Below are 19,157 nucleotides of genomic sequence, written 5' to 3' on the forward strand. Positions count from 1 at the left end.
AGGAATTCCACCATGACTTCAACAATTTCCATCCCACCATCAACCTCAGCCTGGTCCAGTCCACACAAGAGATCCACTTCCTGGACATTACAGTGCTAATAAACGATGGTCACATAAACACCATCCTATACCGGAAACCTACTGACTGCTATTCCTACCTACATGCCTCCGGCTTTCACCCAGACCACACCACACGATCCATTGTCTACAGCCAAGCTCTATGATACAACTGCATTTGCTCCAACCCTTCAGACAGAGACAAACACCTACAAGATCTCTATCAAGCATTCTTACAACTACAATACCCACCTGCGGAAGTGAAGAAACAGATTGATAGAGCCAGAAGAGTTCCCAGAAGTCACCTACTACAGGACAGGCCTAACAAAGAAAATAACAGAACGCCACTAGCCGTCACCTTCAGCCCCCAACTAAAACTCCTCCAACACATTATTAAGGATCTACAACCTATCCTGAAGGATGACCCAACACTCTCACAAATCTTGGGAGACAGGCCAGTCCTTGCCTACAGACAGCCCCCCAACCTGAAGCAAATACTCACCAGCAACCACATACCACACAACAGAACCCCTAACCCAGGAACCTATCCTTGCAACAAAGCCCGTTGCCAACTGTGCCCACATATCTATTCAGGGGACACCATCACAGGGCCTAATAACATCAGCCACACTATCAGAGGCTCGCTCACCTGCACATCTACCAATGTGATATATGCCATCATGTGCCAGCAATGCCCCTCTGCCATGTACATTGGTCAAACTGGACAGTCTATACGTAAAAGAATAAATGGACACAAATCAGATGTCAAGAATTATAACATTCATAAACCAGTCGGAGAACACTTTGATCTCTCTGGTCACGCGATTACAGACATGAAAGTTACGATATTACAACAGAAAAACTTCAAAACCAGACTCCAGCGAGAGACTGTTGAATTGGAATTCATTTGCAAATTGGATACAATTAACTAAGGCTTGAATAGAGACTGGGAGTGGCAAAGTCATCATGCAAGGTAACCTATTTCCCCTTGTTTTTTCCTACCCCCCTCCCCTCCCCTGTTCCTCAGATGTTCTTGTTAAACCCTGGATTTGTGCTGGAAATGGCCCACCTTGATTATCATACACATTGTAAGGAGAGTGATCACTTTAGATAAGCTATTACCAGCAGGAGAGTGGGGTGGGGGGAGAGAAAACCTTTTGTAGTGGTAAACACCCATTTTTTCATGGTTTGTATGTATTAAAACATCTTCTGTATTTTCCACAGTATGCATCCGATGAAGTGAGCTGTAGCTCATGAAAGCTTATGCTCAAATAAATTGGTTAGTCTTTAAGGTGCCACAAGTACTCCTTTTCTTTTTGCGAATACAGACTAACACGGCTGTTACTCTGAAACCTCCTTGGTGCTTGTACTCCTCCGTACCCCAAGAGGGGACCCATAAGAGTCATACAGAGAGTGAATGTCAGCTTCTGGTTCTGTCATGAGGCCTTTGTGTACATGCAGCCTGAAGCAGTAGAGGGCTAGAGGAAGAGCTGAATTCAGTGTTGGTTGGTTGGTTGGAGAGGAAATTCATAGATTCTAAGGCCAGAAGGGACCATTGTGGTCACTTAATCACACCTCCTGAATAACACCAACCATAGCACTGCCCCAAATAATTCCTAAAGCAGATCTTTCAGAAAATATCCATGCTTGACTTAAAAATTGCCAGGGATGGAGGATCTACCACAACCCTTGGTAAATTGTTCCAGTGGTTCATTACTTGCACCTTATTTCCCATCTGAATTTCTCTAGCTTCAACTTCCAGCCAATGGATCATGTTAGACCTTTCTTTGCTAGCCTGAAGAACCCATTATTAAGTATTTGTTTCCCATGTAAATACTAGCAGACTATGATCAAGTCACCCCTTAATTGTCTCTTTGTGAAGCTAAATAGATTGAGCTCCTTAAGTCTATCACTATAAGGCAGGTTTTCTAATCCTTTAATCTTCCTCATGGCTCTTCTCTGAACCCTCTCCAGTTTATCAGCATCCTTTTTGAATTGTGGGCACCAGAACTGAACAAAGTATTATATCAGCAGTCACACCAGTGCCAAATTCAGAAGTGAAATAACCTCTCTGCTCTTACTTGAGATTCCTCTGTTTATGCCTTAGCTCTTTTGGCTACAGTGTCACACTGGGAGCTCATGTTCAGCTCATTATCCACCGTGACCTCCAAATCTTTTTCAGAGTCACTGCTTCCCAGGATAGAGTCCTTTATCCTGTAAGTATGGCCTACATTCTTTGTTCCTAGATGTATACGTGTACATTTAGCCATATTAAAATGCGTATTTTTTGCTTGCACCCAGTTTGCCAAGCGATCCAGATCTCTGAATCAGTGACTTGTCCTTCTTCATTATTTATCACTCTCCGCCTTGGTGTCATCTGCAAACCTTATCAGTGATGTTTTTATGTTTTCTACCTGGTCACTCGTAAAAATGTTAAATAGCATAGGACCAAGAATCAATTCCTGTGAAAACACACCAGCTTGATGATGATTCCCCATTTACAATTACGTTTTGAGACCTATCACTTAGCCAGTTTTGAATCCATTTAACGTGTGCTGTATCATTTTATATCATTCTAGTTTTTTTAATCAAAATGTTGTGTGGTACCAGGTCAAATGTCTTACAGAAGTCTAAGTACGTTACATCAATACTGTTACCTTTACCAACCAAATTTTTAATCTCATCTCATCAAAAAAAGATATCAAGTTAGTTTGATAGGATCTATTTTCCATAAACCCATGTTGATGTACATTAGGAACATTACTCTCCTTTAATTCTTTATTAATCAAGTCCTGTATCAACCGTTCCATTATCTTGCCTGGGATGGATGTCAGGCTGACAGGCCTATAATTGCCTGGGTCATCCCATTTACGCTTTTTAAAAATTGGCACATCATTAGCTTTTTTCCAGTCTTCTAGAACTGCTGCAGTGCTCCAAGACCTATTGAAAATCAACATTAATGGTCCAGTGAGATCCTCAGCTTGCATCCAAGAGTTTTAAAAAAGCTGGCTATTTCAACATGCTGATTTTAAAATGTCTGACTTTAGTAATTCTGTTTAACGTTCTTCTGAGATACTAGTAGAATGGGAAGAGCTGTCATCACCATATAGTGAGACTATATCATCTGTTTTTTTTCCTCAGATACAGAACAAAAATATTTATTGAACACTTCTACCTTTTCTGCGTTATTATTGATAATTCTACCGTTTCCATCTAGTAATGGGCCAGTACTGTTGTCAGGATTCTTTTTGTTCCTAATATGTTTTTAAAAATTCCTTTTTATTATCCTTAACTCTGCTGGCCATAGAGTTCTCCTTGGGTTCCTTGGCTTCCCTTATCAACTTCCTACAATTCCTAGCGTCTGACTTGTATTCTGATATATCAGCTTCCCCTAACTTCCATTTGTTGTTTTTATTGATTTATTTTTTTAATAGCTGCCTTCACTCCCAGTATAAACCAGATCATTTTGTTAACCAGCACAGCCTTCTTCCTCAATTGTGGGATTGTATATAGAGCATAGATGGGAGGGCCTTACGGGGAGGTGTCTGTGGCAGGGGAGCTCTGCTCTGAATGGACCTTGTAAGGTTTGTTGGAGCAAGATTCCTTTCATATGCAACTTACACACCAACCTAATTTAATTGGTGACGTTGGTTGAAAAAACCTAGGAATTTCCCAAACGAAGAACTGTTTTACAAAAAAAAAAGTAGTAGTGGTGGGCAGCGGAGTATGGCTGTGAGGAAAAGGCCGTATCCCTCGTCTGATCAGATATTTGGAAACGTTTTTTAAGGAGGAGGATTTTTGTAAAGAAAGTTTAACATTATTTTTTGGGTCCAGCCTTAGCTCTTTTCAACCAAGTTTGTTTTGTTTGCGAGTAAATAGTTTGGACGGTTCATTGAGCCAAGCAATCTGATTAGCTGACCAGACTTTAGTGCTGCTTAATGCTGCATTGTCTTGCTGAGTCCTTTGCTTTCCTGCTAGCCCGGACTGACACCTGGATTTTTCTGGTCTGTTGGCAGAGAAAGTATATTTGCAAGAATTCAATCTTACAGAAAACAAGAGGAAAAACACAGACTCTTAAGTGTTTTAAGTAGAGAAAATGGAAGAAAGAAAATCAAACTTGGCCAAGTGTGTGATTTATGATCGGACAGAGTAAAATCTCAGGTCGCTAGTGAAGTTATTACTGTTGAGTAGTCAGTGGATTTAATGGGGAAAACCCAGACACAATCATTGCCTAACTCTCAAGGAATCAAATCTTTTCCTAGAGCAAGGCTTGGGCTCTGACTATTGTTAACACAGAGCATGGGATTCTGCTTTTGAACCTCTCACAGCTATTGGCAGCTGATCTTTGACAGCTGCTACACTGTTTTTAAACATATATTTTTGTAGTGTTCCTCTACCACCTTTTTTCATTTAAAATTGTATTTCTCTCCCTCCCCGCCATCCTCCCCCAAACAGGAGTGGGGGAAAGGCAACCCTCAACCTTGTGTAGTCAAGGTTATGGCGATAAATTCTGTTGCATTGTCACTTCTATTCGGAGTAAATTGGCTGGCTGCTTTCGGGCTGAAGGGAAGATAATTTGCTGTAGTATTTCAAATGGATTAGAAATGGATTTGAAGGGAAAGTTCATGCCTCCCATTACAAAGGCTAGAAAGAAGACTATCTTAAGGCACTGTTCCTTCTCTGGCCTTCATTATCCACGCTTAATACCTTTCCTATTTTCCAGCGTTAATGAAATTTCCTGCCGGAGAAGGCCTGCTGGACGGATGGGAAAAGTCTTTAGATCTGAGGGCTTGTGTTGTAGAAAAGGAATTACGAGCCCCTCATGTTGAGGGCCGGTGTATTCTTCAGGTCCTTGGCCCAGCTATTATCTCATTAATTTTATCCTCTCTTCTCAATACAGTTAGTTTCCAAAGGCCATTCTTTCCATTAGGGTAACAATTGAGTAGAGTGCTGTGACACTGCTGCGAATTAAAAGCTACACGCTGTTTTTAGAGGCACCCTGCGCTTCTTTAGATGTGTCCTCCTTCCTTCACGCCCCCGCTCACCCCGTGCTGCCCCTGTCTTTGCCTTTTGCTCAGACTTTTAGCCGGTGCAGCAAATGTCACTTTAAGCAGGTGGAGGAGAGACAAGCTGAATATTACTGCCAGAGCTAGATACCCATTTGGAAGACCAATGAATCCAGTTTAAATCTGTAGAGCCTACTTTAGGAAGGGAAGACGGCTTTTATAAAGGCATGATTGGGACAATTAAGTTCTAGGCAACACCCTCTTCCTTCTATATGGGAATGACTTATATGTGCTCAGCAAATTCACATAATTATTCTCTCTTCTCTGGTGCATGGCGCATAATGGATCTTTTCCAGTCAATTTCTGGATATCTTATGCCACCTGAGAATAAGATAGTTGGGGCCAGAGCTGAGCATAGGTAGGCAGTGTCTGAGCTTCCCATTCCAATCTCTCACAGCGAGATTCAGGCCTCCTTGCAGATGAACCTGTGATCTTGGACAGCCCTCTGCTTAAGAAAAGACCTGATGGTGTAAAATTCTGTTGCAGACATGTGTCCACTAGAGACTAGATTGAATCCTCCAGACTCATTTGACTGGTACCCCAAGCCAAATGGAAACCTAGGATTCCTGAAGGTGAAAGGCAAAGGAATTAAGCTCCTTGTGCAGCGTGAAATGCAGAAATTAAAAATAACTCCTGACATCTTTAGTGTAACCGTAGGTTATCAGGGTTCCCATGCCTAGTACTCTATGTACAGTAAGGTGAATTCAGGCAGAGAATGTATTCAGTCTTCTGCTCTCCCACCCCCATCTCTATGTACAGTAGGTATTCTGTAGCATTCCCTGCACCAGTCTGGACTGTATCTTTTGCAAGCAGGGTGAAGACTGATAATAAAACTGCTGAAGCAGTAATGTAACTTCCTGGCGCCTTTCCCTCAGTCTTTCTGTCTCCAGCGGGGGAAACAGCTCTAAAGGTTATTGGAGCAGATTACAACTCCATTTAGGAGTTTTTCCCCCCATTAACTTTGACTTTTCTAGAAATAAACATTTTTCAGGTCGTAAGCCCTAGCTGGTAGGTGACCCGGTCTTCCTAGGGTCCTGGGGCTGTGGGCATAGGGAAGAGGTGGAAGCTGTGTTCAGAGAAGTCACTATTCAGATTCTTCCTGGCACAGAGAGAATGGGAACAAAGGCAGAGGTAATTCCATCAGTCACCGCTGTGGCACAAAGCTTCCCTGCACCAACAACACTGTCATGCCCTCAGGTTAGACTTTGACTGTGTGTATGTTGTCCCCACAGTCTTCAGATGTGTGTCACCCACGTTGGTAGCACAATCTGTGGGTAGGCAAACACAGCATGTACGTGTGTGTGTGTGTTTGGAGTGCTGCTGAGATTTCACTGCTAGGCACTTGGGAGGACCATGTTATATTCCGAAATGGAGGAGCTAAGATTGCAGTATAAAGGCCTCTCTGTCTGGCCTATCTGTTACTATGCCACTCCCACCCCACTCTCAGCGCAGCTCTGAGTCTCTAATCTAAGAAGAAAGATAAAGATTCCTGTAGCACTTTGAAATATTATTTGGTCCATTGGCTATGAAGTTTAGTCAATTCCAGGATCTCTCAACCCCAGCAGAATCAGACATGCCCAGCTACCAGTCCCAGAGATTTTCTCCTAGCTGAATTTGAATGGGCCCCACACTTAGGCCTCAGTCCCACAAGGGGAACAATGCAAGCTCATGGTCTGCTTGTGTAGTTCTCCTTAAACATACCGAGCCTTCATCCTTTCAAATTTGTTCAATTTTTTCCCAAGATTCCAGCAATCTGGCTAGTGGTTCTGAAGGCAGAACGAGGAACAGTGCTGTTATCCTGTTCTGGGATGTCTCCTGTGATGTGTGATTGTCTTTGGCCTGGTGTTCTCTTCAGAAGCCCTCCAGATGTCATTGTGGTGGAACATCTCCAACTGGGGGAAGACACCTTAGATGGCCTGTCAGTGGTTCCAAAGCTTACATTCCAACCTCTGCCTGCTAGTTAAGAAAGGCAAACCAGACTGAGGAACTCTCCAAATTGTGACACTATCCATAGCATTTAAGTAGGGTTGTTGCTCCCAAGATGCTAGCCTGGTTCCCTCGGATGTTCTGGGTGCTGACTACTGCTTTCTCTTTATAAAGAATTAAATATTTATAAACTGCAGTGGTTGTTATGAAAGAGTTAGTATTTGCCAGCAGGTACTGTACAGTTTATTCTCTGCTCAGATACAAGGGAAACCTGTGCTGTTTTTCATGGAGTGGTAACTATTGGGCAAATGGTGTCTCTTGAACAGGGACCAAAGTAGTTTGTAAACATTTAATAGCTTGTAACTCTGTGATAAAGAGAAAATCATTGTCCAGAATATTCAGGGAAGCTGCTGGAACTCTGGGAGCAGCAACTGGGCTTGGACTCGTTAATATCATGGTTTGAACTGCATTGAGCGCAAGCCCTTCGGTCTGCAAAGGCCCTAAGGTCTGCAAAGGCCCTAAAACTGTCACTTAACCCAGTTTTAAATGAGCTCCACTTAAACGGAGCTTAGCCAGCCTGTGTGAATAGGGCCAAGTAGGGGACCGAAATCATGCTCTTGTCACTGAGGCTGCATTTATTCTAGAGAATTGAACTGATGGGCTAAAAGTGCTTTAAACACAAACGGATTGCTGTGTGCACATTACCATGCAGACGGAAGTGCTGCAGCTCTTGGCTTTGTGTTTAGGATGTTTATCTTCCAAATACAGATGAGGTATAAACACTTCTTTTTTTCCTGACTTGAATGAATGTTTTGGGGGTAAAAGGATTTTACTCCCAGTGTAGCCAGGACTCTGTTCCCCTGTAGTTCTCTCTGACTCACCCATTTTTTACTGTGTGTAAGTTGATGTTAGTTTTTCAGACACCAAGCAGTGTACAACACAGTTCAGTGATCGCTGATCTGCTAAATTAACTAAGTTACTTGTCAGAAAAGAAAGACGGGGGCCACTGAGATTAATACTCTTTCAGCATTCAGTTCCAACTCGCAGGAAGTGGCTTGGCTTATGTACATTTTTTTCAGTGAGAATTACCTAGTGTCTTGACAGGGACAGCTTTCACTTCAGCAGTTTGCATACACACAATTTGCTGCTAACACAGGGGGAGAAAAATAAGCGTTCCTTTAAGCAAGCTTCTCTTAGTGTGCTTTGCAACATGATAGATGTAAGATATTAACACAGCAGCGTCTGTATGCCCTGAGCACTGCATCAGCTTCACTGAATTCCGTGCATCTCTGCTGGCAAGCCGGAGATGGAAATTTAAATGAGCATGTGGGGTTTTTTCTCCTACCAGAGACTAAAATAAAATATTGGAAGTTCCTGTATTGGAGTAATTTTGTAATAGCCAGGCCTTGTGTCTCGATCAGTGATGTTTTATAGGCATTCTTCGATGTTTTATATGTAGAAATTGAAGTAAATAAATCCCATATCACTAACCATTCCCACCATGCTGCTTGTATATAGGGATTATGGATACATCCCTGTCTCTCTGAGCAAGCAAATACTCTGTTTCTAACGACATACAGTCACTTAATTCCTTTTATAGTGTCAAGTATGTGTAGTTCTTAGTTTCTTGTAGGCAGATCTCTTGGGTGGAATTTTCTTGTTAGGATCTTTGCTATTGTACCTGACTTCCAATTAAGTTGTGGGAAAGCAGCTTAAGTACTTTCAAACAATATTTGCTCACTTGAAGGGTCCTATGTTTGATTAGTTTTTACACTTGAGTTTGGTTTTAGTTCAGGTGGAAGTAACGCCAAGTTCTGTTAAAAAGCTGTTCGTCTGTAATGGTTAGTTTTAATCACAGCTGTAGCATATTACAACTGTCACGGCTAGTGAAACTATGCAGCATTTACCTTTTACCTAGCATACTTTATTTAAAGGAAACTAACTGCACCAACCACCTTAGGGTGGATAGCTTTAATGAGGCCTTTTCCAGGCATGCTTTCCAAAGAAGGGTTTACGGAGTCTCTGTGTTTAGAACAATACTGAATGCAGGTGTCTGTATTAAGGATCTTCCTAGTAAAACCCTGCAATCTAATGCAAATAGAAGCAAAGAGCCCTCAAAGTACAACAGAGTAGTTGACATGTTAAGTACAGGCCTGTCTATGCAAGCCATTGTGTAGCTCTGAAAGAGGCTTGTGCTCTTTGAAGGTGTGTGTTTTTATAGGTACATGAGAGATGCTTTGAGCATCTGTTGTGCTTTTCATAGAAGGATCTCAAAGCGCTTTACAAGCATTACAACATTTAGCCACTCAGCCTTCTTGTTGGTACAGATGAGGGAAACTGAGGCACAGAGTTTAAATGATGTCTGCAAGGTCACATAGTTTGGGGCAGGAACAGGAACAGACCCTACATACCCCTTTCAATCCTTTAGCCCCCAAATCACCCTTCCCCTGTAAATTCAAACTCACTTTAACTTTGAGTTTCCAGTGCCCCATGCAGAAGATGTGTGACTTCAAAGAACCTGTGGTTTTGCAGTGAGGAAATTAGTACACAAGCTTCAAATGCCGTACAAATAGTATCTGGCTCTGAACTCATTTCATTTTGTGCAACATGGTTATCTTTAATATTTCCTGGATGTGGAAAGTAGGCAGCGAAAGTGGAGATGTAATGGAGATGCCATGACTCAAAATGTGTGTTGTTTTTTTTTATTCTGAGCCCCTGCAGTCTATAAATGAATACAAATCTGTCAGAGGCTGTGGTCCACAGCTCAAGACTAACGCAAAATGGGAACGTAAGAATGACTAGCATGTAGACCCACTTGACAATGCGTCTCTCCAGGTTAAAATATGGAGCTGTTAGAGTGAAGGATAGTGGAGGGGTGTAGTTCAGATGGTCTCTCTTGCCCAGGGAGTGTTGATAATGCTTTATGATTATGGAAACTTTTTATTGTGTGTTTAGCCTATTGTACTATTTGTGTTAACGTAATAAGGTGTCCACCGCTAAGGTATCAGGGTCCATTCTTAATGTATGTACTCTAGAACTCAGTGCATCCTCTCACAGCATCTAGTTCAGTTACCTTAGACCAGACCAAGGAGCTAACCAGCCGGGAGACTAATTTCCAGGGGGTGCTAATACTCATAATTTTGCTAGGGCCCACACAAATAGATGCGCCTTGAAGATCAATCTCTGGCTCTGATATGTCTGTGCTGTGAGTGAATTCGACAGCTGAAGCCCCGCCACTGGGAGGCCTTTACCGCAGGTCCTTGGAATTCCACTCTGGGAACCAACCAACAAAGCCTTGGCTATTTACCCCTGCAATGATGGGATTTAGGGGGAGGAGAGGTGGTGCCTGAGACAGGCACTATGTGCCTTTTAGAGGCTGATCAAGGTCTTGAATTACACCAGGAAGCGCATGGGATTAACATGCGATTAATATGCTGTGTCCTGTCTCCCCTGCCTAAAAGGAGGGTAGGTCCATCCTGCACTGGCTGACGCTTCCAAATGGCCCACCAGGAGAGTGCTACCTAGCACACGTTGCAGTGTAGTGTAGCTCGGAGATGAGGTTCACTCCTGCCAGGCCTTGTGAATTTAAGGCTCTGCGTGGATCTCCTTGTGATGTCAGAGAGGTTTCCTAAGAACCAAACATTATGCACACCAAGCACCTCTGATCTCTAAAGAATCCTGTTCCCCACAGACCAGTGGAACTAGATCTCTCTAGAGAGAGAACTACTTTCACTGTGATTTTTGGTTTGGATGAGCCAAGAAAACTGGTTGGAACCAAGCTGACAAACCTCTGAAATGCAGAAGATAGGGGTTGTTTCCCATCTGCAGGCTGGTCACTAGGCTGTGACGTAGTATAGTCAGGCTTATTATAGGGGGTACATAAATCGCCCCCTTTACCATAGTAATGGAGTGCCTCATCATCTTACTGCATCTATGTTCACAACACCACTGTAGGGTGGGGAAGCGCATTTATCCCCATTTTACACACAGGGAACTGAGGCAAAAAATGATTGTGACTTGTCCAAGGTCACACAGCACGTCTGTGGTAGAGCAGGGTCTTGAACCCAGCTTTCCCAACTCTCAGGCTACTGCTCTGACCACTGGGCCGCTGTCCTCACTACGTCACAGATTTGCACATTAGGACGGCAGAGGTGAGAGGCTCCGTGGAGAGAATGCAGGAGGAAATCAGGTGCAACTCTCTTTCATTCTGCATTGCGATCCGATCCACGCACATCTGTCTGTTCAGTCAGAGATCCCACCACTGGGCTTGTGCTGTTTGTAGCTCCATTAGAAATGCTAACTTCACTGTACAAGAATGACAGGGAAGTTTCTTTCTCAATTTCATGTCAGTCCCCTTGCTATAAACACAGATTTTTAGACCTTTAATAAGGTGCGCAAGTCCCAAAGGCACATTGAAGGGCTTGCCAAAGAATCCGATTGCAGAATACCGCAGCATAACCATTCATTCTAAGGTTTCTCCTGCCCTGCATCTGTGGAAACTTGCAAGCAGATATGTACGGTTGGTAGCCAATGGCAACAGCCATATTAAATGAATAGACTGTCAAACTAAGCACTAATAAATGTAACTATTACATTTTACAATTCTCTCTTTCTTTGCAGCACATCTTCATTTAAAGGTAATGCTCCCAGGGTTTGCGTTCTGCTGATGGGATGCCAGGCCTTAATTTACAGATATTCTTCAGTAATGCGTGGTTTATGTACGTTCTGTTAATAGCATTATGAGCATAAATTTTACTAATACAAAATTAGAGCTGTAATTTGCATAAACAAATTACTGTTTGGATTAGTGGTAAATGGTTAAGAGGACTTGATATTTGAGTGGATTTGATTTGGCCACAACAGCTCTGTATGCATAACAGATATGTACAAAAATGAGGCACACGGCTTTACACAGATTGAATGCAAGCTGCCATTACATAGGAAAAGTCAGTCTGTCAGCTGGAAGGGTTTCCTGCAGTGAATGAGCACGTGGAGGGTAGAGTTGGTACTAAGGCATTAGTTTACAGCCTTTATCAGCTGCTGTTCATCTCATGCAGCTGTCAACAGGCCCTAGATTAATCATACTCCAGTGTCCTAAAAGCACCAGGGCCATGTGATTGTGCTACACCTTTGTCCCATTGACTGCTGGGAAGTAAGGGGTATCACTCCATTCTCATCCCTCCCACAAGAACCACATGTAAGGCCCTAAAGAGGTACTGAAGGGCCACAGTTTGTGGATCACTTTCCTACAGCTTTAGGGCTCCAGTAAGTTTGGACAGACTCTGTTCAGCTGCAGTAGTGGGGCACAGTCCGGATGCTGTTTGTCCCACCTGACTGTGGAATTCCAGGCCTACGTCTGTTGCTAGCTACTTATGATTGCAGTTGGGTCTTGGGCTGCCAGCCCCGTCTGGGCTGCCCCAACCTTCCATCTGGCTAGGAAGGACATCCTTTCTTGGGGAGATTCTGCAGAGAGGGCATCCTCTCCGGCATTGGTGCAAAACAGGGACAACCTGGGAAAAGGGGGCTCCTCAGAGAGAGCCAACTTCTGGCTTTAAATGAACCATTGAGCTTGGTTTTCCTGCCCTTGGCAGCTATGGATCTTCCATGAGCCAGGGCTAGGGACAGGATGTTCCAAACCACTGGGCAGCCGAGTGCTCCTGTGCCCAGTTTCACTGGGATGGCTGTGTCCACATGTATGTATTTTGGTAGCAGTGAAGTCGGCTCTATATTTAGAAGGCACACAGAAACCTCCTTGTGCTATATGCTGTCATGCACTAATAGCCATGTATACAGCCCAGGTTTTAGCTGTTCTTTGGGTTCAGCGTTGGAGGTCCACGGTATCAGTCAGCAATATTTAGGGCTAGTGAGCAGGGCTGGGTCAACCAAATCCAAGGTGCCCTGGGAAGCCATTTGATGTCCCCTAGCCCCCCTCAGCCAGCTTCAAGACCCAGAGTTCTCCTCCCAGCAGCACTTCCCCCAACCTTCTACTCCACCTTGGGGAGGACGGGGCTGCTCAGGCCTGTAGGGAAGAGGGAATGAAGGTGTACTGTGTCCTGAGCTGAGGAGCAGAAGGGCCTTAAAAGAAGTAGTCAATAGATGTTAAACAAGAGGAGTGGGGGAATCTATGATTTTCCTCCAGCTTGGGCTGTGAAACAGCAGGAGAAGAGAGCCCCTGATTTCTCTAGTTACTTAGAGCTCTCCATCATTATGGTAGTACGGAGCATGAGCAGGAAGGATCCAGCTCGCACAGCAAGTGGCCATAGGTGGGGCTGGATCCTATCCCCAGAAGACTCCCTGCAGCTGTAGGTTTGTCCATGAAATCTGAAGCAAAGTGAAACTTCACTGGATAGCTTTATGGATGCAAAGCTCACCTCTTCTCCCATTTGTGGCATTTCATTGTCTTTGCAGATCTCTGGTATTAAACCAAATGCGCCAGTCAACCCTAGGCGGCAAATCCCAGCAGCTGCAACCGAGTTGGAGGAACAAAGGCTTTTGCTGTATAGGAGGCGTGATGTACAGGGTGTCAGCAAATAAACTGTCCAAAACCTCCAGCTCCCCGGTCAGGGGTGGCGACCTGAGTCACAAGCTCCACAGTAGAACAGGTAGGTGATGACAATGCCTCCGTGTTCTGTGCTGAGCATTTGCACGTCTGTGTGTGTGAATTCCTGGTGAGACAAACTGAGCAACATATGTCCGCATTTACATCTCTCCAACTCCATCGTGTGGCACGTTACACTTCGCTTTTGTCTCCTGCTTGCTCATGAAGGGTCCCAGCCACCAAGGGGCCAGTAAAAACCAGAAATCAAAGTGGGAGAGAAGCAAACTAATGCAGCCACGCAGGCCACGGATACTGTGTCCTTTAGTCTGACTGGATGAGAAATATGTATGTTCTTGAACAGGGCTATGAGATGGTAAAAGCAAGGTGAAGCTTACGGAGACGTAACACCCCACTGTATTAAAGCTCACCAGCCCAGCAGCGTTCCTGCAGCTGCTGCTTCTCCCCAGACACTCTTTCTGCTACTCTGTGAGGCTATTTTAACTCTTCCCAAACACAGCAAAACCCTGCAGGAGTATGTGCCTGAACTATCGTTGCCACCCTCCCATAGCCTGCTTGACAGCCCTACCCACAGCTGCTTTACCAGACAAAGGGAAGACTGCCTGAACTCGGGTGAGATCCTGTCAGTCTCCTAAACACCAGACTTGCTGAGATACTACTCTGATGAGCACCCTGTAGCTACCTAAGATACTGCTGCCTGTAAATGGCTCATCCAGTTCAAAGGCATCTGTTGGGTTCACCAAATTAAACTTAATACTGAGGTAAGTAGATCAGCAGTGACTGTTAACTGCTTCTAGAGATATTTGTCCCAATAACATTGGTTTCACGTCTTCATCACTTTTGTTATGGAAGTGTCAGCTGTTGGTTCCTGCTGGAGGTAAAATGACAAACCTAGATTGACCAGTATCCTAGTCTAGAATGGCCTGTGTGCCTATCCCAGTTGTATTTGACAGCTAGTCTTATGTACTTCTCTTAAGCAATTCGGGGCTTGAGGACCTGTTGTGCATTTTCCTCCATTTCTGTCTGTGCTCAGCAGGTGTTCATTCTGTAACCACTGTCATAAAGAACAACAGGGATAATCTGGCTGTCTCTCTCGAGTATTTATGTGGCCCCATCACTGTAATAGCTGAGCCGCTCGCAATCTATAACATATTTATCTTCACAACCTCACTGAGATGTTGTGAAGTTCCCTTCTCATTGTACAGGCGGGGAACTGAGGCACAGAGACACTAAGGCTATGTCTACACTGGCGCTTTTGTCAGTTGGGGGTGTGAAAAAACACACAGCCCCGAACGACATAAGTTTCACCGACAAAAACCCCGGTGTGGACAGTGCTATGTCAGCGGGAGATGCTCTCCTGCTGACATAGTTACTGCCACTCATTGGAGGTGGTTGAATTATGCCGATGGGAGAGCAGCTGCACGGTAGACTTTACAGCGGCACAGCCAAGTCCAAAGCTAGTGCCCTAACTGCTGGATCATTCTGCCTTTCTAATTATAATAAAGCTCAGCTAAGTCAAGTGGTTGGTATGTAGCATTTTTTGGTGGGAGAGGGTTGAGTTTTGGAGAGATGGAGGGTGGATGTGTAAATTAATGTTACTATACTTGGATCTGACTTGGTCCCCCCACTACAGAAGGGATATGGACAAATTGAAGAGAGTCCAGCAGAGGGCAATGAAAATGATTAGGGGGCTGGGGCACATGACTTATGAGGAGAGGCTGAGGGAACTGGGGTTATTTAGTCTGCGGAAGAGAAGAATGAGGGGGGATTTGATAGCAGCCTTCAACTACCTGAAAGGAGGTTCCAAAGAGGATGGAGCTCAGGTGGTCTCAGTGGTGGCAGATGTCGGAACAAGGAGCAACGGTCTCAAGTTGCCATGGGGGAGGTCTAGGTTGGATATTAGGAAACACTGTTTCCCTAGGAGGGCGGTGAAGCACTGGAATGCTTTCCCTAGGGAAGTGGTGGAACCTCCATCCTTAGAGGTTTTTAAGGCCTGGCTTGACAAAGCACTGGCTGGGATGATTTAGTTGGGGTTGGTCCTGCTTTGAGCAAGGGGTTGGACTAGATGACCTCCTGAGGTCTCTTCCAACCCTAATAGTCTATGATTCTATGACGCGATACAAAGGTGAGGGGTTTAATTTTAAATATAACTTAAAACACTGGGAGATTGACATGTTAAAAAGAGAGCTCAGGACATGTGAAAGATGATACACTAAGCTTATTTGAAAGGCCTAGGCTGCTGAGGGGAAGGACATCTCAACTGTCCAGATGCTGACTGGGATAACTAGAGTGGAATCAGTTAAAGGGGAAACGTTCCCAGGCGATCACATACAGTTCTGTTGCCTCGCATAGTTGGGGGAACATCCCATCATTTTAGGAGGGTTTTTCCTCTCCCCTCTCTTGATCAACAGAAATAACTGAGGTATGATAAACAAGCTAGAAGTTGGTGTGCACCTGAGGCCTGCTGATTACAGTGTAAACAGAACTGAAATGCTTCTCTCACTGTATCTGAAAGTGGCATTTCGGCAGCGTGCCCACAACCCCCGACTTCACAGAAGTGCAGGATGAGGTGAAGGAAAATCTTTGGAATCGATTATTGTCCAAATTAACTCAGGAAAAAAATCAATCTACATCTAATTTCCCTCTTTCCCCCCTTGAAAACAACCCAAAAGAGAGCAAAAGCCCAAGGCAAATGAAATATTTAAAAGGGATGCTGGCAGCCAGTGCGGTTAAACAAACCCATAAAGAACAGGATTAGAGAGTGAGTGAGAGAGAGCCTTGAATAGGCACAAAAATCCTGTCAGCAGAAGAACTGAGCAGCCTCTGAAAGTTTTTAAAAATGGGCAGAAATTAAGAGCAAATGGCAATATCTCAACAAAGAATAAACACCCTCCCCCTCTCGCCCCAGCTTACATGCGGATGCTAAATGTGTGAGAGAGAAAATTGAGAGTGGGAAATTAGGGATAGGCTAGAGAAGTAACCACGGCGATGAGAAATGCTTACGGCCATATCCTCTCCGTCGGTGAAGAGGGTGGAGATTTAGCTTAAACCAGGGATTAGCTTCCCAGGCTGTGCCGATGGGAAATGAAGAAGTGTGCAGATAATGCCAGAGATGATGATATTGAGGAGGTCAGAGGGGTGGAAAGTTGATGAAGCATCGTTTCCAGGTAATCTGCCTTCTGAGAGCATTAAAAGAAGTCTGGCCAGCAGTTTGGGAAGGAAGCTTTAGCTGGCATTTTCACAACTTAGTCCTGTTCAGGACAGAGACCCACCCTGTGGCTGGCTACGCAGGCAGGTACTATACAGTGTCTTCCCTGTTGCTGTCTCTGCACCCACACGCACAGGTTCTTGTTTGTTTTAAAAGCACTTGATCCCACCTGTAAACTTTGCTACTGTGTGTGGGAAAAGGTATGGGGGAACTTCGCAAAGGGGAAAGCAGGTGGGCCAAACCACAGAGTGAGCCAGGTTAGCCGGCAAGGGTTGATATGAAGATTTTTGACATTTAGGGGATGTATTTTCTAAAATGCCAAGTGCCTAAATCCCTTAATTCCCAATGACTTTCAATAGGAATTGGGAACCTAACTCTAAGTAGTTTAGAAAATCCCAATCTAGAGCCCTTGCTTATGGTGGGAGATACCTAGATGCTTGGTTTTTAGTAGCGGTAGAAAGTATAATTCTAGGCAGCAGGGGGCAGTTAGTTTGTTGGATTATAAAGTGGCAGAAGGGCTGGAAACAGAAATACACTAAACTGGTACGTTCCATATGGAAGGAGGTTACCAGTGTTAGAGTAAAAGCTCTGCTCTGTTGTTGACCTGCTTGGAGATGGCTCCTGTGTATCTCTGAGGTTTGTGAGAGAGATGGAAGTAGGGGCAGTCGTAGCACCTACCACAGATACTCAGCACTTTGTGGTGATGGCCCACAGTAGAGTCAGCTAAGCTTCCAAGGCCCCTTCTAATGTCGGCTTGAAGGGAAGGGATGATTCAAAGCTGGGGGTGATTATTGTATTGGGGAAGTCCATCTGCCAGTTGGAACTGTCCTTTCTGCGATCCCAAATGAGCATGCAGTACAATAACAGCTGTGATGGGGAAAGGGAGCCCCAGCGACCTGGAGGAGATCCTGGGCCAACGTTCTGTCTGGCTGACGGTGACTGTCCTTTAGTCTAGGTCCAGAATTCAGCCTGCCACAAAGGTCTGTGAAGAAGTGGTTTTCAAATTCTAAATACTTTCTTTTTAAGGCAGCCATAAAATGAAAGCAAAAAAAGTAATAATGTTCCATGGCCCCTCAATGAGAGTGGCTATTATTATAATACGCCTCCGGCTTCCTTGCCATCGCTCTGCTGCACACCACAGACATTCAGTGCTTCACACTGAAGCTTCTTTGAGAATACAGCGTGGATCCTTCTGCTCCAAAAGCACAGGCCCTTGCCACTCAAGTTAAAGGAGAATCCTGATTAGCTGTGAGCAGTATAGAGCCTGTGACACACAGCTGAGCAGTCTTGATGCTTTCCAGCAGAGGGCAGCGACATACACAGACACACTAGCCAATTCAGAATAATCTCCTTTGCTGCTGAAAATTAACACAGATTATAAGGTAAATGCGTAAGGCTATCCCTTTAATTATCACTCTCCTCCTTAGGATGGCACTTCTTTATGGCTCTCTAAATACTTGGGGTCTCAGAAGAGTCTTGTGTCGGAAAGCGGAGTGTTTTGGAAGGACATAATTAACCTACCATTTTTATTCTTGGATGCATTTTCCTTTAGACGGTGTTAGCACAAGCTTCTGATGAGCCTGTTTGTCCCGTCAATCTCAGCAAACAGTAACTAACATAGTTCTGCTCAAGATGAACTAGGGCTCTCCACCCAGTAAGGCCAGTGTTCAGGATCCATTGTTTCTTCTGATGAACATCTGGAACAGCACAGGGTACGCTGAGAGATGCTCTGCCTGTAGGTGTTTACAGAGCCAGTAACTGTTGCTGAAGAAACATGAAACCCTGAACTTGGGAGTTGCTAGGCAAGAGGTAAAGGAAATGGCTTTCAAGTGTTAGTTTTTAAAGGTGACCTGTAGTAACTCTTGAAAAGAATCATAGAATCATAGAATATAAGGGTTGGAAGGGACCCCAGAAGGTCATCTAGTCCAACCCCCTGCTCAAAGCAGGACCAATTCCCAGTTAAATCATCCCAGCCAGGGCTTTGTCAAGCCTGACCTTAAAAACCTCTAAGGAAGGAGATTCTACCACCTCCCTAGGTAACGCATTCCAGTGTTTCACCACCCTCATAGTGAAAAAGTTTTTCCTAATATCCAATCTAAACCTCCCCCACTGCAGCTTGAGACCATTACTCCTCGTTCTGTCATCTGATACCATTGAGAACAGTCTAGAGCCATCCTCTTTGGAACCCCCTTTCAGGTAGTTGAAAACAGCTATCAAATCCCCCCTCATTCTTCTCTTCTGCAGGCTAAACAATCCCAGCTCCCTCAGCCTCTCCTCATAACTCATGTGTTCCAGACCCCTAATCATTTTTGTTGCCCTTCGCTGGACTCTCTCCAATTTATCC

General features: G+C 44.4%; 1 protein-coding gene across 3 annotated transcripts in view; it reads left to right on the forward strand.

Annotated features, from left to right (window-relative positions):
- Window positions 1-19,157, forward strand: part of ZC3H3 (zinc finger CCCH-type containing 3) — a 349,381-nt gene that overhangs the window by 191,360 nt on the left and 138,864 nt on the right. For all 3 annotated transcript variants that reach the window (XM_048841821.2, XM_048841824.2, XM_075124896.1), the window contains exon 5: window positions 13,458-13,651. In XM_048841821.2, coding sequence (XP_048697778.2) covers window positions 13,458-13,651 — 194 coding nt within the window. The remainder of the gene's footprint in view (window positions 1-13,457; window positions 13,652-19,157) is intronic.

Source organism: Caretta caretta, chromosome 2 (genome assembly GCF_965140235.1).
Source record: "Caretta caretta isolate rCarCar2 chromosome 2, rCarCar1.hap1, whole genome shotgun sequence".
Classification (NCBI taxonomy): domain Eukaryota; kingdom Metazoa; phylum Chordata; order Testudines; family Cheloniidae; genus Caretta; species Caretta caretta.